A 12,432-nucleotide genomic window follows, 5' to 3' on the forward strand; every position below is an offset into this window, starting at 1 on the left:
ATGAATTCTACCAACCTCTTTTCCTTTGCTTAAAGGTGTCCTGGAGTCTCAAATGACTCACCAGGGCTTATGTAGAATCCAGAGAAGAGATACAGGTCCTTGAAATGACAGTATCCTCATGGATAGAGATAGTTACAAAATAAGCCAGAAAAGCTCCCTAAAGTAAGCCTACTCCAGTGAAAACCCTGAGAGGTCTTTGGGTATTGAAGGATCAGGACAATTTGCAGGACCCTAGCCAGTCCTTGTATGAACACCCAGTTGCGGGGGGGGGGGGGGCGGGGGAGCACAAAATGAAATAAGAACAGGAAAAGAAGCTGAACAGAGGAAACTGAACAGAAGGCATTCTCCAGGGCACATGCCTACCTGTCTCAGCATCGCCTTAAAAGCCATTGACCGCAGCCTGGTGGTAAGGATCTCGCCAGCTTTCCCAAACGTGAAGCCCTGGTTGAGGGGGAAAAAAAGGCTCCTGTCCATTTTGATCATCAGTGGTATTCTGACACAAGTAGGTAAATGCTCATTGATTTTTATATTACTTATATAGCAGGTAAATGCTCATTGATTTTTACATTACTTATATATAGCAGTCAATGATTCAATTAACAAAAATCTGTGACCAAATATTAACTCAAAGTCCCAACTTAAAATTCATGTACTGCTAAATCATTACTATGTAATTGAGGTGAAAAACCTTAAAAGTGTCTAGTTCTGGCTTCTGAACCATTCTAAACAGGTTTCCTTTTCAAAACTCTCAAGGACAACATCTCAGTGAGAACAATACTATGTTTAGTAACAACTTTCAGTGTGTTCCTAATACTTTAAACAAAACAGTCAAAATAGAAGTCACAAAATTCTGTGCAGGTACACATTTGGGTCACGTAGGGTGGAGGGAGGGAGGAGGCCTGTAGCAAGATGCTCCAGATGAGCTTGCTGGTTCTTGGCCACATCTCCGCCTGCTCTCAGATTGAGGAACAGGCCCTTCTTCCTCCCCAAGCATGCTTGCCAGACAATTTCCACTTTTCTAATCATATCATGTCCAGTGTCCACAGACGGGCCTGATTCTGGGGTGCCTGGGTGGGTGGAGCCTCCAGGCACACTGAGCACTGCTGCAGGCATGTGCAGGGGCCTCCTGGGAGGACACTAAGCCAGGAGGGTGGTGTCCAGGACTAGACTGCCCTGATCTCCTCCCTTTGCTGGGAGATTGCTCAAAGCCACTGTGGGCACCACAGTTCTATCCATCAGCCCACTGCTGGTGCAGCCTCCAAAACACATTTATGTAACTAGCTCCACTCCCTAACATACCAGGGCTAGCAGCTGGGTGGGACCACTGATTTCTAAATAAATGATTTCTAAATAAAAATCTTGGCTTACTTTTACCACTGGTTCAACAATGATAACCGAGAAGCATGTTGGACCTGACTAGGAAACTTTTGCTGACTTAATGGATTGCATTGGAAAGGCCTGTGTGGTGCTCACTGAGCTAAAGAGACAAAAGATATTTGGTAAAAATCTAGGTAGAAGAAATACAATCAGAGTAATGTTTGCTAGTTCATTCTGGCCAAATCTATAATATCTAAATGCAGTATAATGGATGTTCTTTTAAAGAGTTCAACAATTAAGGAGGAAAAGCTCAGAGATGTCATTGATATTGTGTAAAGAGTGGCAACAAAAAAGAGAATGCTACTGTACTGGACTTTTCCAGTTTTTAACAGGTTGAGTTTAACTGGTTCTTATGTCCTCCTGTGAACTCGGCTGTCTTTTCCCTTGGTAGTGAATGTTTGCTGAGGGCAAACCTATTACATGACCTAATTTAGCACATGGGGAAGTCACGATTCCTCCTGCTAAGGTCTCTCCTCTAAAAACACCGGTGCCAACTGTGTTTGCCATTCATTTCAGTCTAAGATTTGGAAACTCCATTAGGTCTTAATTAATTGATAGTTAATCAATCTATATTAATAAATGGTCAACATCTAATAATGAATCAATATCCTAGACTCTATGAGAAGACCAAATCATAGGTACCCACCTGGAGAAAGAAGGTAAAAAAAGAAGTAATGCCCAGACCTAAAAACAGCAGCGCGATCATGTTGCACTTCTGCTGCTTCACATCGTTGTCGCCCGGCCCAAAAATCTACGAGAGAACATTTAAAATACCCACCTGGGTTACAGGGCCCTTGTTTGTTCCTCCCATAAACAGTGGCTAGAGCATCACATTTTAAAAACTAGGCTTTGAACTATGGGGTTTTTTTATTGTGGTAAAATATGCATCCCATACAATGTAGCATTCCACCAGTTTTATGTGTACAATTCAGTGGCACTAAGTACAGTCAGTGTTGTGCAACCTTTGCCCCTATCGGTTTCCAGAACTTATTCATCATCGCAAATGGAGACGCTGTCCCCGTTAAACAATAACCCCCCTTCCCCTCTCCCTAGACCCCTGGGAACAGACTTCTACTTTCTGTCTCTCTGGATTTGAGGAATATGTGGTTATTAACATGGGTTGGAACGCTGCACCTGGATCGTGTGTGGCGGCACATTTTGGTCGTTGTTCCTCTTACTCTTCGCTTGCTGTTCCCTCGGGCCCAGCCCTCCACCCCTCACGTCACAGGGCCTCTGCCCAGAGAGGCCTCTCCTGACCAGCCTACGGGAAACAGTAACCCTATCTCCAGCCCCTCCACTGCCAGGTCCTACTTTTAAAACACTCGTCATCCCTTGACACATTATGTATCTTGTTTTGTTTTGCATATATAATAAGCTGTTTGAGATCAGGTCTTGGCTAATTTTGTTTCCTGCTATATCTCCAGTGCCTCAGAGAGACCCCAAAACAGAGATACAGTCCACATAGCTCTTGAATTGCAAGAGACTTGGGGGTTGCTTTATTGTTAATATAAAAACATTTGGAGGGTCCTTTCTCATGTATTTATTTTTTGGCTTGAGGTCTTAATTGTAGACCAACATCCAATGTCACAAGCATAACGAACTTAACACGATGGAGAATAATTCATCTTTAACAAAAAAGTTTCTCCAAAAATGTTAGTGGTTGACTGAGGTTATACAACATAAATCCTGGCATGGAGCCTTAGATATTTCTGACAACTTCCTATAAATATCTCCTTAGTGAAATTAACAGTTGGATAGTATGAGTTTTCTTTTTTTAGTCTCAGACTCCCCAGGCCTTGGAAGGATTGCTAAAATAATGATGTGGTGGCTATCACTTTTTTTTATTGATTTGACAGAGAGAGAGACACATCGATTTGTTGTTCCACTCATTTATGCATTTGTTGGTTGATTCTTATATGTGCCGTGACCAAGGATCAAAGCCACAACCTTACTGTATCAGGATGACACTCCAACCAACTGGGCTACCTGGTGGCCAGGGCCGGTGGCTATCACTTTTTAAATACTTACTATGAGGCAGACACTTTTAAATGATTTCCATATAGTTACTTATATAATAATCTCTTTTCATCCTCAGCTATCTTATGTGGTGAATTTATTTTATGGATGAAGAAACTGAGGTACAGAGAGGGAAAGCATCTTGTCCAAGTTTGCACAGCTATTATGTGATGAGGCCGGTCTGTGCCCAGAGCCTGGCATCTTAAATGCTATGGCTTGAACTCTGCCCTCCTCCAGCCCCTCCCAGCCTTCCCTGTGAGACCTGCGTCTCCTTCCCACAGATGGGATGGAGATCATTGCCAGACACCAGTTTGACCGAAATGAGGAGAGCTCATTAGAATGCCTCTTTCATGGATTTTACAGTTTATAATTTCATTAATATCATAACTTGGAATGGTTCATACTTTTTCTTTGGCCTCACATTCTTCCTCAAAAGGGAATTAAAAATTTTGGCTTAGTTTAATTTGAGGCCGCTTTATTCCAAAATGGACCCAGGGGTAAGGCTGGCATGAGCACAGATTTAATGCTACAGTGATTTAATTCAAGTTATTAAGTGATGTTTTCAAACTTACTGTTATCATCTCTGAGAATATGACCGAAAATGCCGGCTGAAGCGCTCCGTTAGCAATGGCACACAGTGTTCCCACCACGAAGTAGGGCCATTCTGTTTTATTCAGTTTCAGGACCTTCAGAAAAGATACTGGTGGCACGTTTTCATCCTAGAATATATCAAGATAGACTGGTGATCACACAGCAGCTATCAGAGTTTGCAGACATAGAAAAGGCAGCATTGCCCTTAAGGAACTTGCAAACTAGGTGTAGAGAACCACTGTCTACAGCAAACAGTGTGCTAGAGCATAGGACAGCGTGTTGTAAATGTCAACAGTGTTCACTGATGACACAGCATAAGCTCGGTATGAGCTGTCCACCCAAGAAGCAACCTTCATGCTGTGATCAGTCCATTTCTATTCCAGCCTCAGCACAGTGCGCAGAAGCAGGGTCTGCGCACAAAATGCCCTAGAATTCAAGTCCCAACTCAACTCAGGGGTGATGCTGGGGCCAAGTGAGACAACACCTGTGACTAGAAGGATAAACATCCACACAAATGTAGGGCACCATGATGAACTGGAGAACCTGGGCCTGCTCTCCTCACCCCCAGAACCCAGCCCAGTGCTGCCTTTTCTGTGACACGTTCCCAACTCACAAAACCGAATTCATTACGCCCCTTTTCTCTCACCACTGTTCCCTGGGCAGACTTCTCATAGCTTAGCTTGTGTTTGTTTGTGGTGGGGGGTGGGGGAGGGGGGTGTTTTTCTTTTGTTTGCTTTCATGTCTCCTTTTCTTTTTTTTCTTTTTTTTTCTTTTCAGACCTACCCTGTAGGATTGTTGTGAGGATTAATCTGTGCATGAAATTAAAGTGTCTGCCCCCCATTAGTAGCCATGTAAACAGAAGTCATGTCTCCTTTTCTATGTGAACTTTTTAAAGGTGAAGACTAGGTCTTCATAATCCCAGAAGAGACTAGCCCCATGCCTGGCACATGTCAGGTTCTCAGTAAACACTGAACTTAAGGTCTGGTCAAGCATGAAGGATTTAGGTCACATAAAGGAGAATATTCTGACTATAGAGGTAGTTTAACATTGAACTAGGTACTAAAGCTGCCTATGGAATCCCACAGCCTTATGTTTAAATAGGTCATGTTGGTCTCTATGAAACAGAATGTAGGAGTCAGTTCTATCAACCACCATAGGAGTAGGTTCTAGCAGCTCTCTTTTTTCAAACCACCCATTTTCTCATTTTCGTGTTTAGTTTTCCTTCCTAGTTAACATTACTTTCAAGTCCTGGTCTCTAGCCTGAAAAATGAGCCATTTTCTCAGGTTGCCATTCAACACAAACAGGTCTTCCAAGGTCCCTGTAATCAGACTTAATTTCTCCCTCCCCTGGGACACACTGTCTATCCCACTATGATGGTACTTGTGAAAATCTTATTGACTGTGGCATTTTGTCTCCCCTCTGAGTATTTCTCCAGGAGAAGTTCTAATCTATAATACCAGACTCCAAAAACTGTTTATCTTACTTGTGATAATTTAGCTCTACAATAGCACAATTGTTATTCTTCTTTCTATAAACACACCAAGATCAAGGCCTCTAGAGAGCCCTTGAAATTTCTGCAGTAAATAATATGTGGGCAGAGAAAGCCAGATGCAATGAGCTCTCAGTAGGCTTAATTTCTTCAGGCCAACACTAGAGTAAAAATAAACTCATCCTTCATCAAGAATAACATTGAAATGTATTCTCAAACCATTTCTTGAAATAAGAAAATATCTTTCTTAGGAATGAATTCCCTCACTATTATAAAAGTTTCTGTTAACTTGAATTAATAATATCCCAAGTCTACAGATGAGAGATGTTAAAGAATGCACAGTTTTGCTATTTCTGGCCATGCTCCCCATTTTCTTTGTAAGAGAAACCCAATCTAATTCAGAGTGGCAATACATGTATAGCAAAAAGATGCAACTTTCTACCCTTCCTTGCAGCTAGGTATGAAAGTGTAATTAAGTTACTGCCAATGGCAGGTAAGTAAAAGTACTGTGTGGAACTTTTGGAAATTCTTTGTTTCTTCCTGCTGCTTGGAATTCGGATGAAATGGCTGGAGCTTCAGGAGCCATGTTACATCATTGAAGATGAAAGCCAATGCGAGGACAATGAAGGAAAAGATGAAAGGACCCTGAATCCACGGTACCTGTGGAGCCACCGTTCTAGCCCTGGGTTTTATTTTTTTAATGTGCAAAAGAAAGAACTCTTAACTTGCTTAACTGGTGCTATTCTGGATTCCCTAGTACAGGTAATCAAGTGTGATCCTGCCTCATAGAGTATGCAACTGCTGGGCCTTACTCCAAACTAGCCTTACAGGCAGACTTCATTTTATTGTACTTCACAGATGTTGTGTGTTTTTTTACAAATTGAAGGCAAAACCCTCCCCCCCACAAAAGATTACTACTTGCTTTATTGTGGTGACCTGGAACCAAACCTGCAATATCTCTGAGGTAGGCCTATATTTATCCCTATAACTCAAAGATGAATGGAATATCTGATTTTAATTTTAAGCATTTAAGCACAAATTAACGGGTGTTTTTTTTCCCATCGGAAGTTCATTTTTCATTGGAATTGATTTCAATTCATTGTTGAATACATTTAACATCTGAAATTTCCTTTTTTCAGGAAGAGCATGTCTCATAGTAGGAATCATCTGTGCCTGCACTGTGTGTGCAATGCTAAGAATTTCCCCAGCAAAACTACACAGTGAAAGGCTGAAGTGAAACCAACTTACGAGTTCATTGGCTTCCACATCAAGGCCATTCTGATACCTTCGTGAGTTCCTAAGGCTTTTATGAGTAGAGTTCCTAAGCGTGCGAGATTTCCAGCCATTTGGGGCCATACCCGTGGCAGCCTTTTCATCGGCTAGTTCAACTTCAAATTCTTCTGACTGGACCTGGCTTCCTGATGTCTGAAAGAACAAAATGTTAAATTGTGTGTGTGTGTGTGTGTGTGTGTGTGTGCACGCCCAAACCTATGTAACCTCCAAGTTTAGAACCATAAAGACATTTTCAATACTACTTGTGTCAAGATAGATTCTGTAACAGCTTCACAATTGGCAGGAAAACTGTAAAGAAGTGTATTAATGCATGGAAGTTAAAAAGGTTAAAAGGACAGAAAAGCTAAATTCAACTTGACCAATATGAAACTTGGAGTATACAAGTATCTTCTAAGAACTAAGAGGCACATTTTTCATCATCCAGCAGGTATGTAGGAATTTCCTCAATATGTAAGAATCCAGAGGACAGGGCACAACCACCACGAGAGGGAAGGAAATAAAGAGAAACATTACCAAGGGCTGACTTTTAAAGCCACAGACAAGGGAAAGCTGGTCACGCTCTCACATGAGGTTATTAAACAGTTTTCCTTGACTGGCTGAGTGCAATCAGCTCTCTTCCTCACAGTCCTGCTCAGCATCACAGCTCACCCCAGGTGACCCAACCTGCAGGCTTTGGGATTAATTCTCTCCTTAAAGGGGCGAGGAGGGGGTTAGATAAGGACCCTTATCTACCCTTAATGCCAGGTGAGAGAACATCAAGCCAACCTTGCCAGCGCCTACTAACTCTGGCCTGGCTCCCTGTTTGCTTCCTCCCTGCCCGAGTAGCCCAAATACACATCTTCATGGTTTGTCCATGGTTTGACTAGGTGATAAAAAGTATATTTAAAACCAACAGCCCTGCCCGGCCGGGCGTGGCTCAGCGATTGATCGTCGACCTAGGATCCAGGAGATCGAGGTTCGATTCCCACTCAGGGCACACACCAAGGCTGCGGGCTCAACCCCCAACGACTCTCATCATTGATGTTTCTCTCTCTCTCTCTCCCTCTCCCTTCCTCTCTCTAAAATCAGTAAAGACATATTTAAAAATAAAAATAATAAAACAAATAGCCCTCATTTCTTACACCTGAATATGCTTCAGCTGGCTCAAATATTTAATTGTAAAAAGCAAGACAGCAGTCTGGCTGGGTGGCTCAGTTGGTTGGAGAGTCGTCCCATACACCAAAAGGTTGTGGGTTCGATTTGAAAACATGCTCAATCTCATGAATAACTGAGGAAATATGGAGTTACTATTTAGCTCTTTTAGGCTACCAAGATGAAAAATAAATACCAAATAGCTGTCAGCAGAAGTTTGGGTTATGGGGGACTTCCAAATTTCTAAGATACTCATGTTGGAATTTTTTTAAATGCTTGGATTTAAAAAAAATAAGAATGCATTACATTTATAATTTGAAAAATTAAGGTACAGTTAAAAGAAACAACTAAGAACCAACAGCCTACCCAATAGAAAAGCATGGTTATTCTAGTTAGAAACAAAACCAAGACAAGGATGTATTCACACTCGGTTGGTCTTTGGGGCTTGAGGAAAAGAAAGCAGCGTTAGTGGGAACAGTTAGTAAATCCTCAGGCTCACCGTGGCTCTTTCCTCCATCTCTCCAACAGCACCAACAAGTCAAAGGTAAGGCAAACCCAAGAAGTGGGAAAGGTGTGGATGTCATGGTGGGAAAGTTCAAAGGGCCTGAGAGTTGCAGAATGCCAGAGCCGGTCATCAACGGTCATCTCAGTGCAGGCTCTGCTCATTTAACAAGTGCAGACACCAAAACCCAAGGACTTGCCCTAGCCATTGCTTAGTTGGTGGCAGGCCTTTTCAGTCACATCAGGCTACTATTCAGGCGTGGATCATATGACTTTTCCTAGGAAAGAAAGCTTAGGGAATATGATATAGAAAGGTCCGAGCTGTCCTATTCTTTTGGCTCCCAGCCTAAGTCCTGGTGGGAGTGGAGGGCCATCCTTTCAGGAACACAGAAATAAGCCAGCCAGAGGAGAAAGGGGTTATCAGCAATGAGCAAAGACACCATGATTAATCCCTTCCTGCTGGAGAACATTCTCTGGCAAAATGAAGCAAGAGTTATAAAACTTTGTCATTTCACTGGATATTTTCACTTTCGGGGACTTTATAAATTTCAGTAACTATCATTTCTCATGCATCTATTTTGTGTCAGGTGCTTCTTTTAAACAATTAAATAACAGCCTAATTGAGACATAATTTACATACCATAAAATTCATCCTACTACTTCAAGTAGTTTTTTATAGTATATTCAGGTGCTTATTTCTTAACCTTATAACAATGTTGCATGGTAGGTTTAGTGTTTCAAATGTGGAAACAGGCTCAGAGGAGTTGAGTTACTTGTCAGAAAACAAAGCAAATTTTTGACTTTTTTTTTTAAACATATCTTTATTGATTTCAGAGAGAGGAAAGGAAGGGGCAGAGAGAGGAATAGAAACATCAATGATGAGAGAGTCATTGATCGGCTGCCTAGCCTGCAACCCGGGCATGTGCCCTGACCGGGAATCGAACCCTGATCGCCTGGATCCTAGGTCGATGCTCAACCTCTGAGTCACGCCCGGCCAGGCTTGACTTAACTTTTTTGACCCACATGCTTCAAGGGCAATATTTAGAACAGAGAAATACTGGAAACAAAGCAAGTATCCAGCTTTCGAGAAATGACTAAGCAATTAATTTAATGGACTGCTAAGTACACATTAAAATGACAGTATTTGGATGATGTATATATGAAATGCAAGGAAAAGGAACAAAAATATGTATGTGCATGCTAGTCCCAGTTATAGCAAAGCAAATGCATGTACTTTGACAAATTTAAAAATCATGTTTATAAGATAAAATATTTTTAGGGTATTTATTTTGCAAAGTTGCTCAAGTGAGGAAGCACAAGAAAATGTCTTGTTCAATAAGACAAACCAGTAATTACCAATATCATCTGTTTTAGGACTCAGAGTGAATTTTTTTTTAACAAAAAAAACTACAGGCATAAATCATTTCATCACACTTCACTTTATTGTGCTTCACAAATGGTGCATTTTTTTTTTTACAAATTGAAAGCAAACAGGTTATGATCCTTTCTTTGTGATACTCTCTACATCGCTGGTGTGGAACTAAACCCTCAAATCTCTGAGGTATGCCTGTATTCACTTCCTAGAGATATGAATCTTGCTATCAGTTTTATTAGGATCATCTGGGAAGCATTTAAAAATATGTTTTTATTGCTTTTTCGAGAGTGAGTAAGGAAGGAGAAAGAAACACCCGTCGGCTGCCTCCTGCACGCCCCCTACTGGGGATCGAGCCCGAAACCCAGGCGTGTGCCCTGACCTGGAGTCAAACCTGCAGCCTCTCAGTTCATGGGACAACGCTCAACCTACTGAGCCACACTGGCCAGGGCGGGGAAGCATTTTAAAATCACGAAAGACGCCCCTCACAACCACTAGAGATCCTGACGCTGCCCTGTTACTCCTCCCACCGCAATGAGCCTCCCTAATCTTATGGCGGAAAGGACCTGTTAGTTTGAGCACAGTCCCCAGGCAACTAAGAACCTCTGTCCTAAGGAATAAGTTCAAAATGTTTTGGGCATTTTCCCTTATGTTCTTCCTCCCTCCCCTTTCTCTCATTCCTCAGTGTGGCACTGGCTCTGTGATGTCTCAATCACGTAGGAATACTATGCTGAGGAGCAAGCAGCAGAAACGGTTCGTGGGGAGCAGGTACCTGCATGTTAACAAGCTTGAAGTACAGCCCCTCCTTCTTCATCAGCTCGCTGTGGCTTCCTTGCTCCACGATGACCCCATCCTCAAACCCGGCGATGACATCTGCATTTCGGATCGTGGACAGTCGGTGTGCGATCACAATGGTGGTCCGGCCCTCTCTGGCCTGAAAGGGAAATATTATTGCTCCGTAAGAAGGAATGATAGTCTGGTGCATGTTTCAACAGGGATGGCCTTGCAAACATGATGCTAAGTGAAAAAAGCTAGTCAAAAAGATCACACATTGTATGATCCCATTTATATGAAATGTCAACAATAGGCAAATCCATAGAGACAGAAAGTAGATTAGTGGTTGCCAAAGGCTAGGGTGAGCGTGGAATGGTGGCTGCTAATGGGTACAAGGTTTCCTTTTGGGATGATGAATATATTCCGCAATTAGACAGTGATGAAGGTTGCAAAATCTTGCGAATATACTAAAATCCAATGAATTGCACATATTAAGAGGGTGAACTTTATGGTGTATGAATTATATTTCAAATTTTTAAAAAAGAGCAGCCATGAAAATACTGAAAAATTTTCCTGACAAGGGAATATCTCTACCAGATATTAAAACATAAAAAGCTACAGTGATTAAAATAGTAAAATACAGGGGAACCTATCACATGAATAGGCAATTTAATCAACGGAACATATTAGAGTCCAGAAATAGATATAAAACATGTAAGAATTAGCATATGATAAATATGGCATCATCTATCAATAGGGAAAAGATGGGTTATAAAATAAATGGTATTCAGCCAATTGTGTAGCCATCTGGAAAAAAAGTAATGTGATCTTTCTACTTCAGTCCTTACTCTAAAATAACTAGGTAAATCAACTGTGTTTAAATAAATATAAAAGAGTTAAACCGTAAAAAAAGAGAGACTAGAGCACAGCTCTACTGGACAATGTTTTAGAGATGATTCTTTGATTTTTTGTAATATAGGTCCCAAAGAGGCATTCATAAATACCCGGTGTCCAAAAAAATGTATACACATTTTGAATAACTATAAAGACAGAATACATTTCATTTTCAAAATGTAATAGAATCTACAGCTATCAGCTGTTAAAGTGTGTATACATTTTTAGGGGGACACTCTGTATTTACTGATGCAGAAGTTGCATGGCTTGGTCCACGCATCATAAGGCATATAGGAAATAACTTGATCATTCTAATTATATTCATGATACTAATAGTGATGAGTAAATGTCTAACAGTGGCTACGTTATCATTATGATAACAATAGGTTGATGCTATGTCAATACAAAGAAACACACAGAGAAATTGGAATCAGAATTGTAAGTGACTGACTGGCGTGCAGGAGAAACAAAGCATTTATTTGTGAATTTAAAAGTTAGTAACTGTCACCCTTGACCAAGAAATTTTGGTCAGAGTAGAGATGTGACACAAAGAGATTTTTTTTCAGGCTTCTCAGACACACCAATGATGACAAGGCACTGGCAAATAAACATCCTAGAGTCAAAGACACTAACTATTAAGAAATTTGGACCTTGTACTAGTTTGGGATGTGCAGGGATGAAAGGCAGGCCCACACAAAGGGAGTACTATCCATTAACCTTTCTGGAACTTCTGGAAAAAAAGTATCAAATGAAACCTTTTGGAATCATTTCATAAAACCACCGTGGAGGCAAACTTTTAGTTATTTTCATGTCTGTCTGTATGGTAACGCTATGAGCAGGAGAATGCATGTAGGTACGAAACGTTATGATTATTGACTTACTTTTTAAAAATCAAGATATCAAATCTGCTTTTGTATTCTTTAAAATCGTGTATTGAAAAACCTATTATTTATTTTAACAGATAGTTGCTATCCATTGAGTCAAAAGCTGATA

The 12,432-nt window shown here is 41.1% G+C and overlaps 1 protein-coding gene across 1 annotated transcript in view; it reads right to left on the reverse strand.

The window, feature by feature from the left end:
* ABCB4 (ATP binding cassette subfamily B member 4) overlaps window positions 1-12,432 on the reverse strand; it is a 70,494-nt gene that overhangs the window by 24,583 nt on the left and 33,479 nt on the right. Inside the window, exons 14-18 of the mRNA XM_016218867.2 lie at window positions 10,544-10,705; window positions 6,723-6,899; window positions 3,966-4,112; window positions 2,024-2,128; window positions 364-441 (exon numbers count right to left, since the gene is read on the reverse strand). Coding sequence (XP_016074353.2) covers window positions 364-441; window positions 2,024-2,128; window positions 3,966-4,112; window positions 6,723-6,899; window positions 10,544-10,705 — 669 coding nt within the window. The remainder of the gene's footprint in view (window positions 1-363; window positions 442-2,023; window positions 2,129-3,965; window positions 4,113-6,722; window positions 6,900-10,543; window positions 10,706-12,432) is intronic.

The sequence above is a fragment of the Miniopterus natalensis genome, chromosome 10 (assembly GCF_054644295.1).
Source record: "Miniopterus natalensis isolate mMinNat1 chromosome 10, mMinNat1.hap1, whole genome shotgun sequence".
NCBI classification, from domain to species: Eukaryota; Metazoa; Chordata; class Mammalia; order Chiroptera; family Miniopteridae; genus Miniopterus; species Miniopterus natalensis.